Here is a 12,344-nt window from a genome sequence, read left to right as displayed (position 1 = left end):
TCTCATCGAGTCAGACAACAGTTTTTTAAATATAGTGTTGTTGTAGATCTTTAACATAACGATTATAAACCGTTGTTACTATGTTAACGTATAGGGATATAAGACAACGGTTTTGACATTACATTGTGTAATTGAGACAACGGTTTTTTAGAAAGGTTGTCCTCTAAACCATCAAACAACGGAATGAAACCATTGTCTGAGGAATTTCAATGGGTACCACGTATTGAGGTGGCAGCACGTGATAGGTGGTAAATCATTCACAAGGATTGCTGACGTGGCGAAATGAGAGCCCTTCATTGATATGAGATTTGATATTGGCCGTTAGATCGAAAAATAGCCGAATTCTTATACAACGGTTTTATGTTAAAACAAAAGTGTTGTCTTAGTTGGTCTTATACAAGCTTTTAGATATTACGTTGTGTAATTCACACAACAGTTTTTACAAGGGTTGTCTTAGAAAACTTCATACAACGGAACAAAACAGTTGTCTGAAATAGTTATTTTATAATTTCAATGGGCACCACCTGATGAGGTGGCACCCCATGATTGGTTGTAAACATTTTACTCGGATTGCTGAAGTGTCTGAATGATAGCCCTTGATTGAAATGAGATTATATATTAGCCGTTAGATTGAAAAAAGCTGATATGCTCACACAACGGTTTTATAATAAAAAAAGCGTTGTCTTATTTTATCTTTACACAATGGTGTTTCAAGGAAACCATTGTAAAAGTATTACTCTATAAATGAGATTTCCGGTTTACAAGATTAATTTCTAAAATGATTTTTTCGACGATCCAACCGTACGGATGTTAAGATATATCAATTTTAATCATATGAAAAAATTATTAAAAAATATGAACTTCATCTTGCATGTCAGGATTGGAAAAATCCGGTAAAAGTACCCCTCCCGACAACGAGACTCGTTCCCGATTTACAAGATTAATTTTTAAAATGATTTTTTCGATGATCCCACCGTACAGATATTAAGATATATCAATTTTAGTCATATGAAAAAATTATTAAAAAATATGAACTTCATCTTGCATGTCAGGATTAGAAAAATCCGGTAAAAGTACCCGTCCCGACAACGAGACTCGTTCCCGATTTACAAGATTAATTTTTAAAATGATTTTTTCGACGATCCGACCGTACGGATGTTAAGATATATCAATTTTAGTCATATGAAAAAATTATTAAAAAATATGAACTTCATCTTGCATGTCAGGATTAGAAAAATCCGGTAAAAGTACCTGTCCCGACAATGAGACTCGTTCCCGATTTACAAGATTAATTTTTAAAATGATTTTTTCGACGATCCAACCGTACAGATGTTAAGATATATCCATTTTAGTCATATGAAAAAATTATTAAAAAATATGAACTTCATCTTGCATGTCAGGATTAGAAAAATCCGGTAAAATTACCCATCCCGACAACGAGACTCGTTCCCAATTTACAAGATTAATTTTTAAAATGATTTTTTCGACGATCGAACCGTACGGATGTTAAGATATATCAATTTTAGTCATTGAAAAAATTATTAAAAAATATGAACTTCATCTTGCATGTCAGGATTAGAAAAATCCGGTAAAAGTACCCCTCCCGACAACGAGACTCGTTCCCGATTTACAAGATTAATTTTTAAAATGATTTTTTCGACGATCCAACCGTACGGATGTTAAGATATATCAATTTTAGTCATATGAAAAAATTATTAAAAAATATGAACTTCATCTTGCATGTGAGGATTAGAAAAATCCGGTAAAAGTACCCCTCCCAACAACGAGACTCGTTCCCGATTTACAAGATTAATTTTTAAAATGATTTTTTCAATGATCCAACCGTACGGATGTTAAGATATATCAATTTTAGTCATATGAAAAAATTATTAAAAAATATGAACTTCATCTTGCATGTCAGGATTAGAAAAATCCGGGAAAAGTACCTCTCCCGACAACGAGACTCGTTCCCGATTTACAAGATTAATTTTTAAAATGTTTTTTTCGACGATCCAACCGTACGGATGTTAAGATATATCAATTTTAGTCATATGAAAAAATTATCAAAAAATTTGAAATTCATCTTGCATGTCAGGATTAGAAAAATCCGCTAAAAGTACCCCTCCTAACAACGAGACTCGTTCTCGATTTACAAGATTAATTTTTAAAATGATTTTTTCGATGATCCAACCGTACGGATGTTAATATATATCAATTTTAGTCATATGAAAAAATTATTAAAAAATTTAAAATTCATCTTGCACGTCAAGATTAGAAAAATCCCGTAAAAGTACTCCTCCGAACAACGAGACTCGCTCCCGATTTACTAGATTAATTTTTAAAATGATTTTTTCGACGATCCGACCGTACGGATGTTAAGATATATCAATTTTAGTCATATGAAAAAATTATTGAGATATTTTCCTATCAACATAGTAATTTTTTAAAATAATATTTTCGAAGATCCAATTGTATTGTGATATATCGATTGTAATCATATAAAAAATTATTTAAAAAATTTTAAATTTATCTTGTATAATTTTATAATGAAAATCAAATAGAAGTGCAATTCCAAAAATTAAGACTCTTTCTTGATTAAATAATTAATTTCTTAAAAAATATTTTTAGGATCATCTTGCACAATGTTAATATATATTAACTTTAGTTATGTAGAAAAATAATTTAAAATTTTCAAATTTGTTTCAAATGATTTTATATATAAAATTATGTGAAATTATTTAAAATAAAAATTATTCTGTTAATATAGAGTAAAAAAATAAGTATTTAATTATAATATATAATTAAGAAAAATAATTTATGATTTTTTCATTTTTCACAAAATTTTTTATTTCCCCCCTTTAATTTTCATTTCCCTCTCCTTTCTAATTTTCATTTCCCCCCTTACCTCTACCCTTCCCCTTTGTTAGATCTGATCGGTTCTCTCTCTCCCTACTCTTCCATCTCTCTCCCACGACTCTTCTCTCTCCTCTATCCACCTTCTACCTGGTTTAGGTTTTTGAGTTTTCAAACCCTAACCATCTCACTCACCCAATCTTGTTTCTCTTTTACAAAATTGCCTCTGAATTCAGCTCAACTATTAAGATTCAGTTCAAGGTTAGGTTCTATATTTGTTGTGCTTAATTTACTCCATGGGTTTCGTCTTTTGAGGCCTTGGAGAAGAAAGAGACGGAGATTTTCCCTGTCCGAGATGGTACAAGTAATATTCTCAAGCACAATAAGATTCTGGTTCCAATTAGACGGAGATTATCCCCAAGCCCTTAATGCTGCTCTTAATCCCCAAGCCATGGCTTCTCTCCAACAATTACAGGTCCTCTTTCCATCTCTCTCTCTCACTCTCTCCCTCTCCACCCTCTCTACTTTCTCCCTACCCCTCTCCACCCCTCACGTATGTTGTGACTGTAGCTGTTTACACGCCCCCTGTTTACACGCCCCCAAATCCAAGCGGTTTTATTTAATTTATGTTTTCCTATAAATTCATAAACGGGGGCTATGACAGACGAAAGGTTGCCGCCTATTAGTCTACTGCTACCCCTGGGTTTTAACAAAACTTTTGAGGTGGATCAAAATCAATCAGCGGGGTTTTTAAGATGTTTGGAAGAGCCCCAAAGAAGAGTAACAACACCAAGTATTATGAAGTTTTGGGCATTTTCAAGAATGTCACACAAGATGAGTTGAAGAAGGCTTATCGCAAGGCTGCTATCAAGAATCATCCTGATAAAGGCGGCGATTCTGATAAGGTAATCTGTTTCGAGAGAGTTTGTGTAAGAGAGTGGGTATTGTGTGTGTGTGTGTGTGTGTGTGTGTTATATATAGAGAGAGGTTCATTTCAGAAAACATGTATGCTTCTTTTATGCGCAGTGTGGGTGTTTGTGCAATTATATGCTTGGTTGGAATGGAAGATTAATTAGCTTTTAGTGATAAATTAGAAGCATGATTATCTTTTGGAATTAAATTAACATGTATGTGCTACATGGTTGTTTTGTATGCTTACTATTACGATTTTCTCATTATTTCGAAAAGCATATCATGTTGTCATTCCCTTAGATTATAGTAACTCAGGTTTATTCATAATACGTTGCTTCTCTTTTTTCAATTTTAGGAGTTTTCTCTATTTTGGCATGTGTGTGTATGTGCGTAATTGGGTAATTAATATTAAATTACATGTCTGATATTTTGTTAAGAATAGTTGTTGGTATTGAAGTACCATGACTGTGTTTTACAAATGTTTTCTTTATGCTTATGGTTATGTTGTGAATATTAATAAGGTAATCAGTTAGTTTAATACAAGATACATTGTTGTTCTGTTGCAGTTTAAGGAGATTTCTCATGCCTATGAGGTTCTTAGTGATCCAGAGAAGCGTGAGATATATGATCAATATGGTGAAGATGCACTCAAGGAAGGAATGGGTGGTCCGGGTGAGATGCATGACCCGGTTGAAATGTTCCACTCTTTCTTTAATGGTGCAAGCCCATTTGGTTAGTTGGCATATATCATATAAAATGTTCATGTTCTGTTATTTCTGTTTTGTTTTCCGATTGTATAAGTGCTTTGTTGCTGTTACATTTTTCCGTTGAAGATTTAGTATTAATCGCCTTGTTGTTTATCAGGTCATGGTAACGGTAGGGTGCAGAGACAAAAGAGAGGAGAGGATGTTGTGCATCCCCTTAAGATCTCTCTGGAAGATATGTATAGTGGTACCTCAAAGAAGCTTTCACTTTCCCACAATGTGATTTGCAGCAAATGCAAAGGGTGAGTGTGTTAATTCTGTATTCTCTTGCTTTCATGTATTATTTTTATTTGTCTGCATCTGATATATGTGTATTTTCTATGCCAGTAAGGGATCAAAATCCGGGGCATCCATGAAGTGTTCAGGTTGCCATGGGTCTGGTAGGAAGGTATCCATGAGACAGCTTGGACCTTCTATGTATCAGCAAATGCAGCATCCTTGCGATGAATGCAAAGGATCAGGAGAGAAGATAAGGGACAAGGATCGTTGTTCCCAATGCAAGGGAGAGAAGGTAGTTCAAGAGAAAAAAGTTATGAATGTTATTGTGGATAAGGGTATGAAGAATGGACAGAAGATTACTTATGCTGGTGAAGCTGATGAAGCGGTATGGTGTTGGCTGTTTACACGCCCCCTGTTTACACGCCCCCTGATTAATTTAAAAATGTGATTTTGTTAATGTTATATATGTATCAGCTCTGGAGAAGAGACATCGAGTCCCCTCTGCCTAGAATCGGTTTAATAAGTGAGTATCGATCATACCAACATTTTCAGTATAAATGCATACATAAATATATATCTGTGATGATATATGTGGGTGTGAATATGCAGGGATGAAATTCAACGAATCAAAGCAGCAAATCCAGATATCAGCCACAGAGAAGCATTTAGTGCTGCGGCTAAATGTAAGTATCCCCTTGTTATAAATGAACATCAGGGTTCGGACTTCTTGATACAATGATTAGGCTAATATGAAAAAAGAAATCTCTCTTTTTTACCAATTTCACTTCATCAGTGGGCACATTTTCCACCCATCCATTTTGGTCTCATGACTGCTGATCAAACTACTGCCAAGAAGATCTTGAGTTTTAGGTTGTGTTGAACATTGCAACCTTTATATTATTATTTTTAGCTTGGAGAGCAATGTCGGTTTAGAATAGTGATAATATTTACTGTTTGCCCAATACTGCAACTTTCTGATGATGGTTGATTGAAATTTAAGTTTAAGAACAGTCTTAATTCTTTATGATTGAGATTCTGTTTCAGGAATTTGAGCCACCTGTACCTGTTCATCCTGAGGTAGACCCAAAAACAGTAGCTTAAGTTATTCTGGGGGGAGGTGCTGGAACTTGTCTGTTTCCACGGACTAGCAGAAGAGCTAAACCAGCTGTAAGTGATTATTTCATGTGTGTTTGTGAAATAGTTTTTCCTGTGGTTGCTTATTATACATTGAGTTTCTTTTAGGAAGTATGTATTATTTGAAATGCAGAAATTGTTTCACATGGAAGTAATTATGAAGATTATATGTAATGTTTGGTGAGGTAGCAGAGAGTTACAAAGATTTTGCAGCTAGCCTTCCTGAAGATGAGTGCCGGTTATGCGGTTTATGACTATGATTTTGTGACCTTAGAGAATTAGCACAAGAGCAGAATTTTATTCATTTCATGGTAAGTACAAAATACAAGGTCTTAATTTTGCTTTATTTGCATTCCATTTCATTAAGTTCATTTATTTCTCATGTGTATATGGTTGCAAAGGTGTCCTGATACCGTAAAAGGTACGGAGCAAAATGATTTACGCAAGCTCTGACAGATTCAAGAGGGAACTCGATGGCATCCAGTTTGAGTTGCAAGCTACTAATCCAATGGGACTTGATGTTTTCAATAGCTGAGCCAATTAAAATGTATAGAGAATCTTTAAGTTATACTTCTAATTCTTGTAGAGAATTTTTGTATTGTAAATTTAATTTCAATTGTGAAATAACAATTGGATTGTTATAATACAATTTAATTTTAAAATTGGTTTATTTCAAACAATGAAATTAAATTTATAAATAGTTGTGTGAAAGCCACTTAAGAAATGATGAAAACCGTTGTATGTCTCACTGCACATATTTTTTTTAAAAAACTGTTGTCTTTTAATATTTTTTGTAATGTTTTAAATCTTTTACTCCATTGTCTTTTAAAAAAACATTCATAAAAGAAGCTTATAAACGGTTGTTTATGACAATATCGTATAAGGTAACAATAATGGTTTTTCTAAAAAACCATTGTTGTTAAATTAGATAGACAATAGTTTAATAAAGAAACAGTTGTTTTAAAAAAGTTCCAACAATGGTAAATATAGAGTACCCGTTGTGCCTTCTTGACTGTAACCACTATTAAAAACGGTTGTCTAATTTCTCTTATTACAAGGGTTAAAACAACCGTTGTCTGGTATTCTATCACACGAGTGTTGGATAGACAACGGAAACTATACATGTCACACAACGGTGCAAAACTGTTGTATGATTGCAAATATGTTGTAGTGATGTGATTTTGGGTACTCCAAGGTGATGGAAAAATTACTCCGTTTGTTGACGAGGAAATTTGATTACGTTATTACTTCTATCGAGGAGTCAAAGGACTTGTCCACAATTTCCATCGATGAGCTAGTAGGTTCACTTCAAGCTCACGAGCAGCGAATGAACCAGTATGATGATGCAAGCCATTTGGAAAAGGCGTTGTAAAGTAAGGTATCCATTGGCGACAATTCTGGCAGTAGCAGTTCTGTACGTGGAAGAGGTGGCTTTAGAGGTGGCTACCGAGGTGGACGAGATCGTGGAAGGCAGTCTTTCAACAGAGGCCAGAATTCTGAAGGTTATCAACCATCTGGTCGTAGTCAAAATTTCAGAGGACGTGGAAGAGGTGGATTTCAACGAGGTGACAAATCTCAATTTCAATGTTATAATTGTAATAAATTTGGTCACTTCAGTTATGAGTGTAGAGCACAAAAAGTGGAAGAAAGGAGTCACTTTGCTGTAGCAAAAGAAGATAAAGACGTTGGCACTGCTATGTTCCTCACTTATAAAGGAGACAAGGAGAGCAAGAAGAATGTTTGGTATCTTGACTCAGGGGCCAGTAATCACATGACTGGTCACAAGGAATTATTCACAGAGATAGACGATACCATCAGCGGAGAAGTTACTTTTGGTGACTCGTTAAAGATTCCGGTGAAAGGAAAAGGTACCGTCACGATCATGTCAAAGAATGGTGAGAAAAAGTATATAAATGATGTTTATTATATTCCTGCATTGAAAAATAATATTATCAGTCTTGGCCAACTTGTGGAGAAAGGATATAATATACAGATACAGTACAACTCCCTCATTATCAGAAATCAAGCTCGAGAATTGATTGCAAATGTGGAGATGTCAAAGAATCGTTTGTTTACGCTTGATATGCAAACAAATGTGCAGAAGTGCTTAAAGTCGGTCATTCAAAATGACTCATGGTTGTGGCATTTGAGATATGGTCATCTTGGATTTTCTGGCCTGAAATTATTGTCAAAGATAAAAATGGTGGACGGTTTTCCAGAAATCAACGAACCAGAAAATTTGTGTGAAGCATGTGTAAAGGGGAAACAATATAGACAAAGTTTTCCTGTTGGAAAATCATGGAGAGCCAGGAGGCCATTGGAGATAATTCACACAGATATAGCTGATCCATTTATATCTCATCACTTGAAGGTAATAGGTATTACCTAACTTTTATTGATGATTTTAACAGGAAAAGTTGGGTGTATATCATCAAAGAAAAGTCGGAGGCTCTTGATAAATTCAAGGAGTTCAAAGCACTGACAGAAAAGCAAAGTGGTCATTATTTGAAGGTACTCAGATCAGACAGAGGAGGCAAGTATACTTCTAATCTGTTCAGAAGCTTTTGTAGAGCACATGGAATCAATCATCAGTTGACAATGGCCTATACTCCTCAACAAAATGGCGTTGCAGAAAGAAAGAATCGCACTATTCTTGACATGACAAGGAGCATGGTGAAAGTAAAGCACTTGCCGAGAACTTTTTGGGCCGAAGCCGTTCTATGTGCAGTTTATTTGTTGAATCGCTGTCCAACAAAAAGTGTCAGAAACAAAACTACAAATGAAGCATGGAGCGGGAGCAAACCATTAGTTGGACATCTCAGAATTTTTGGGTGTATTGCTTATACCCACGTTCCTGATCAGAAAAGGAAGAAGCTGGATGATAAAGGCGTGAAATGCATCTTTACCGGATATGACAAAAGAAGCAAGGCCTACAGACTCTAAAATCCCCTAACGAAGAAATTAATCATTTCTCAAGATGTTGAGTTCGATGAATCAGATTCTTGGAGATGGAGCGAGGATGAAAGAAAAGTTGCTAGTTTATTTTTCAATAGTGATGACAGTGACGATGATAACCAGAACATTGAAGATTACGTAGATGATGATCAAACTCCTCCACCAAGTCCAAATCAACAAACTCCTGGATCGACACCATCCACGGGAGGAAGCAGCAGTTCAGGGGGAGCACCATGAAAGATGCGGAGTCAGGATTATTCCTTATTTTGCTTAATGGCTGAATGTGATCCAGTTACATTTGAGGAAGCTTTTGAAGAAAGCAAATGGAACAAAGCCATGGATGAGGAAATTGGCGCAATCAAGAAAAATGATACATGGGAGCTCACAGATCTTCCAGAAGGACATAAAGTAATTGGTGTCAAGTGGGTCTACAAGACAAAGACAAATTAGGATGGTGAAGTGGAAAAGCACAAGGCGAAGCTAGTGGATAAAGGCTACAAGCAGCGATATGGCATTGACTATGATGAGGTGTTTACTCCAGTTGCACGAGTTGACACCATCAGACTTCTTACAGCAATTTCCGCTCAAAATCAATGGAAGATTTTTCAGATGGAGGTGAAGTCGGCATTTCTAAATGGTTATCTCGAAGAAGAAGTCTACATCGAACAACCTCCAGGATATGTTCAGAAAAGCCGGGAAAATAAAGTCTACTGACTGAAGAAAGACTTATATGGTTTGAAGCAAGCTCCGCGAGTATGGAATACAAGGGTTAATGAATATTTTCAGAGAAATGGCTTCGTGAAGAGTCCATACGAGCATGCCCTCTATACGAAGACAAATTCAGGGGGAGATATTATGATCGTGTGCTTGTACGTGGATGACATGATCTTTATAGGAAACAACCCTAGTCTGTTTGATGATTTTAAGAAAGTTATGACTAACGAATTTGAGATGACAGATATTGGTCAAATGTCATACTTTCTTGGAGTCGAGGTGAAGCAAAGCAAAGATGGGATTTTTATGTCTCGGAAAAAATATGCGGAGCAAATTTTAAAGAAGTTCAGAATGGAGGAATGCAAGCCAGTGAGCACGCCAGCAGAAGCAAGCATAAAGCTCAGGATTGATTCAACGAGGGAGTCGGTAAATCCGACATTGTTCAAAAGTTTGGTTGGAAGTCTGAGGTACCTAACTTTTACTCGTCCAGATATTATATATGCAGTTGGATTGGTTAGTAGGTACATGGAGAAACCGAAGCAAGATCATTTCATGGAAGCTAAAAGAATCTTGAGGTACATAAAAGGAACACTTGATCATGGTCTATTTTACACGCATTCTCAAGATTCGAAATTAGTTGGTTATTCACACAGTGATTACGATGGTGACTTGGATGACGGGAAAAGTTCTTCAGGCTATGCTTTTCATATTGGTTCAACGATATTTTCGTGGTCATCAAAAAAGCAGCAGACAGTTGCCCTATCAACATGTGAGGCGGAGTACATGGCAGCAGCAGCATGCGCATGTCAGGCTATGTGGCTAGGCTACATATTGGGCGAGTTAAATCTTGCGAAGGAAGGTCCGGTTAAAATTTATGTGGATAATAAATCCGCAATTTCTCTAGCAAAAAATCCAGTATCACACAGTCAGAGCAAGCACATCAATATCAAATATCACTTCATTCGAGAACAGGTGAATGATAAAATCGTGGAGTTAGTGCATTGCAACACGGAAGAAAATTTAGCGGATATATTTACAAAGCCGTTGAAGTCGGACGTGTTTCGTAAAATGAAAAAGAAGCTCGGAATACAAAGTCGAGTTTCAGGGGGAGTGTTAGAATTCAAACTCGAACTAAAATAAAAGTTTACATTATTCTCAGTAGTAGTAAAAGTAAATAAAGTATATATCTTGTTAGTGTGAATGTTTAGTTGTCCAGAAACTAATGTCAACAAATGCTGCACGCACAAGATTAGGAAGACTGCATGAAATAGATTATGGCTGTGACTGGGAAAGTCCATCTGGAAATCTTTGAATACATGTGAAACAAAGAAGTAAAATCATGCACCAAATATACATGCACCACATATACATCCCTAGAAATAAGGTGGGTTAGCTTGAATTTGGCATATGAAACTAGGGAATACACACTAAACCTATATGCTAGCTTCATGCACGTCAAATCTTCCAGAGTATATACAGCACCTAGTTGCTAGAAATAAGGCTGGACAATAGTTAATATGGTAGGGTGGTATTAAATATAGCTCATGTAATTGATTAGATCAGCAAGTTAAATTATGTATGCAGTGACATAATCCTCTGTAGGTCTATAAATAGAACTTCCCAGCAGTCTTGTAATATATCCAAGTGAATTGTGAGAGTAAAAGAAAAGAGTTGTAGCTCCAGAGGGATAAAAAGGCTGAAGCCTGTGAGAGAAAATCTGTTGTATGCTCTATTTATATAATATATATACAAAGTGTGTTGATTGTGAGTTTTATTATCAAAATATGTTGAAGACATAGAAACAAATGGCGATTATGTGTGTCAGTTTTGAAAGTGCGTCACTTATTCAGAATTATCAAGTGGATTATATCTTCAGAAACAGCTTACACGATCTCAATATGGAACTTCTCGCATCGATTGTGAAAGTGCATCACTTATCCAAATTTATCAATTGAATTATTCAGAAACAGCTTACAAGATCTCAAAATGGAAGTGTTGGCAGAACTGTGAACAACTAGAATGACGGAAATCGATCAGACCTCTTTTATAGCATCTTCGATCAGTAGACTTCTATTATAGCCATGTTTTTTCTTCAAGATCCCAAATGGCATATGTAGAGAATGAGAACAAGATCAAATATTTCTGATGATCTTCTTGCTTATAAGGTTTTGTCTATTCTGATAGCTAGTTCTTGTGACCGAGTTGAGTATCGACGTATCGTTGTCATTGGTATATCTGTATCTGTTAATTAAACAGCTATCAATGTTAAAAAAAACAGATGTATTTTCTACACTGACATTGCTTTTCAAGTAGTATGGACTCTATAGTCTCTTTTTTGCGTAATGAACTTTTAAACTATACTAGCTAGATTACTTGATATATACATATGAACAAAGTTAAGAACACAATTGTTCCGCCAATAGTACCATACACTGTAGAGTTACTTTGTCAATTGCTATGCTATGGTCATGGGCGGATTTATGTAGGGGTTGGCAGGGGCACGTGCCCCCTCGTAATAAAAAATTAACGGGTTTTTTTTAAAATTTTTTAAGTATATATATATATATTATAGTGCCCCTACTAAAAAATTTAGATTTCCTATAATGTTAAAAAATCTTTCATAATTTGAGTCATATTTTATTATCAATAAATTAGAAAATAAATGATTGAAATACTAATTTTCAGCACTTTGTATCAAAGAGTGTGTTGTTTTGGTTTGTGAAAATGACCAAAAAATATTGAATTTGGATCACTAAAACGTAACATAGTCACTTAAGTATATGGTGCCTCCAG

At 35.4% G+C, this 12,344-nt stretch overlaps 1 protein-coding gene across 2 annotated transcripts; it reads left to right on the top strand.

The window, feature by feature from the left end:
* Window positions 1-3,427: 3,427 nt before the first annotated feature.
* Window positions 3,428-6,271, top strand: LOC141689214 (dnaJ protein homolog). 2 transcript variants are annotated; one of them, XM_074493427.1, is made up of 8 exons: window positions 3,428-3,758; window positions 4,332-4,497; window positions 4,630-4,771; window positions 4,857-5,133; window positions 5,223-5,271; window positions 5,358-5,431; window positions 5,793-5,915; window positions 5,991-6,271. In XM_074493427.1, the coding sequence occupies exons 1-7, from the start codon at window positions 3,609-3,611 to the stop codon at window positions 5,847-5,849; spliced, it is 915 nt and encodes a 304-aa protein (XP_074349528.1). In that variant the 5' UTR covers window positions 3,428-3,608; the 3' UTR covers window positions 5,850-5,915; window positions 5,991-6,271. The 2 variants fall into 2 exon arrangements, with proteins under 2 accessions (XP_074349528.1, XP_074349527.1); XM_074493426.1 differs by having other exon boundaries at window positions 6,016-6,266.
* Window positions 6,272-12,344: the final 6,073 nt, after the last annotated feature.

Source organism: Apium graveolens, chromosome 10, assembly GCF_009905375.1.
Source record: "Apium graveolens cultivar Ventura chromosome 10, ASM990537v1, whole genome shotgun sequence".
Taxonomy (NCBI): domain Eukaryota; kingdom Viridiplantae; phylum Streptophyta; class Magnoliopsida; order Apiales; family Apiaceae; genus Apium; species Apium graveolens.
The sequence above is the reverse complement of the archived record's forward strand: the minus strand, read 5'-3'. Positions and strand labels throughout refer to the sequence as shown.

Excerpts from the sequence above, each read along its gene's own strand:
- LOC141689214 (XM_074493427.1), top strand. The coding sequence starts at position 3,609 with ATGTTTGGAAGAGCCCCAAAGAAGAGTAACAACACCAAGTATTATGAA. Across the intron at positions 4,498-4,629 it reads TAATGGTGCAAGCCCATTTG|GTCATGGTAACGGTAGGGTG; the intron begins GTTAGTTGGCAT and ends GTTGTTTATCAG. Across the intron at positions 5,272-5,357 it reads GCCTAGAATCGGTTTAATAA|GGATGAAATTCAACGAATCA; the intron begins GTGAGTATCGAT and ends GTGAATATGCAG.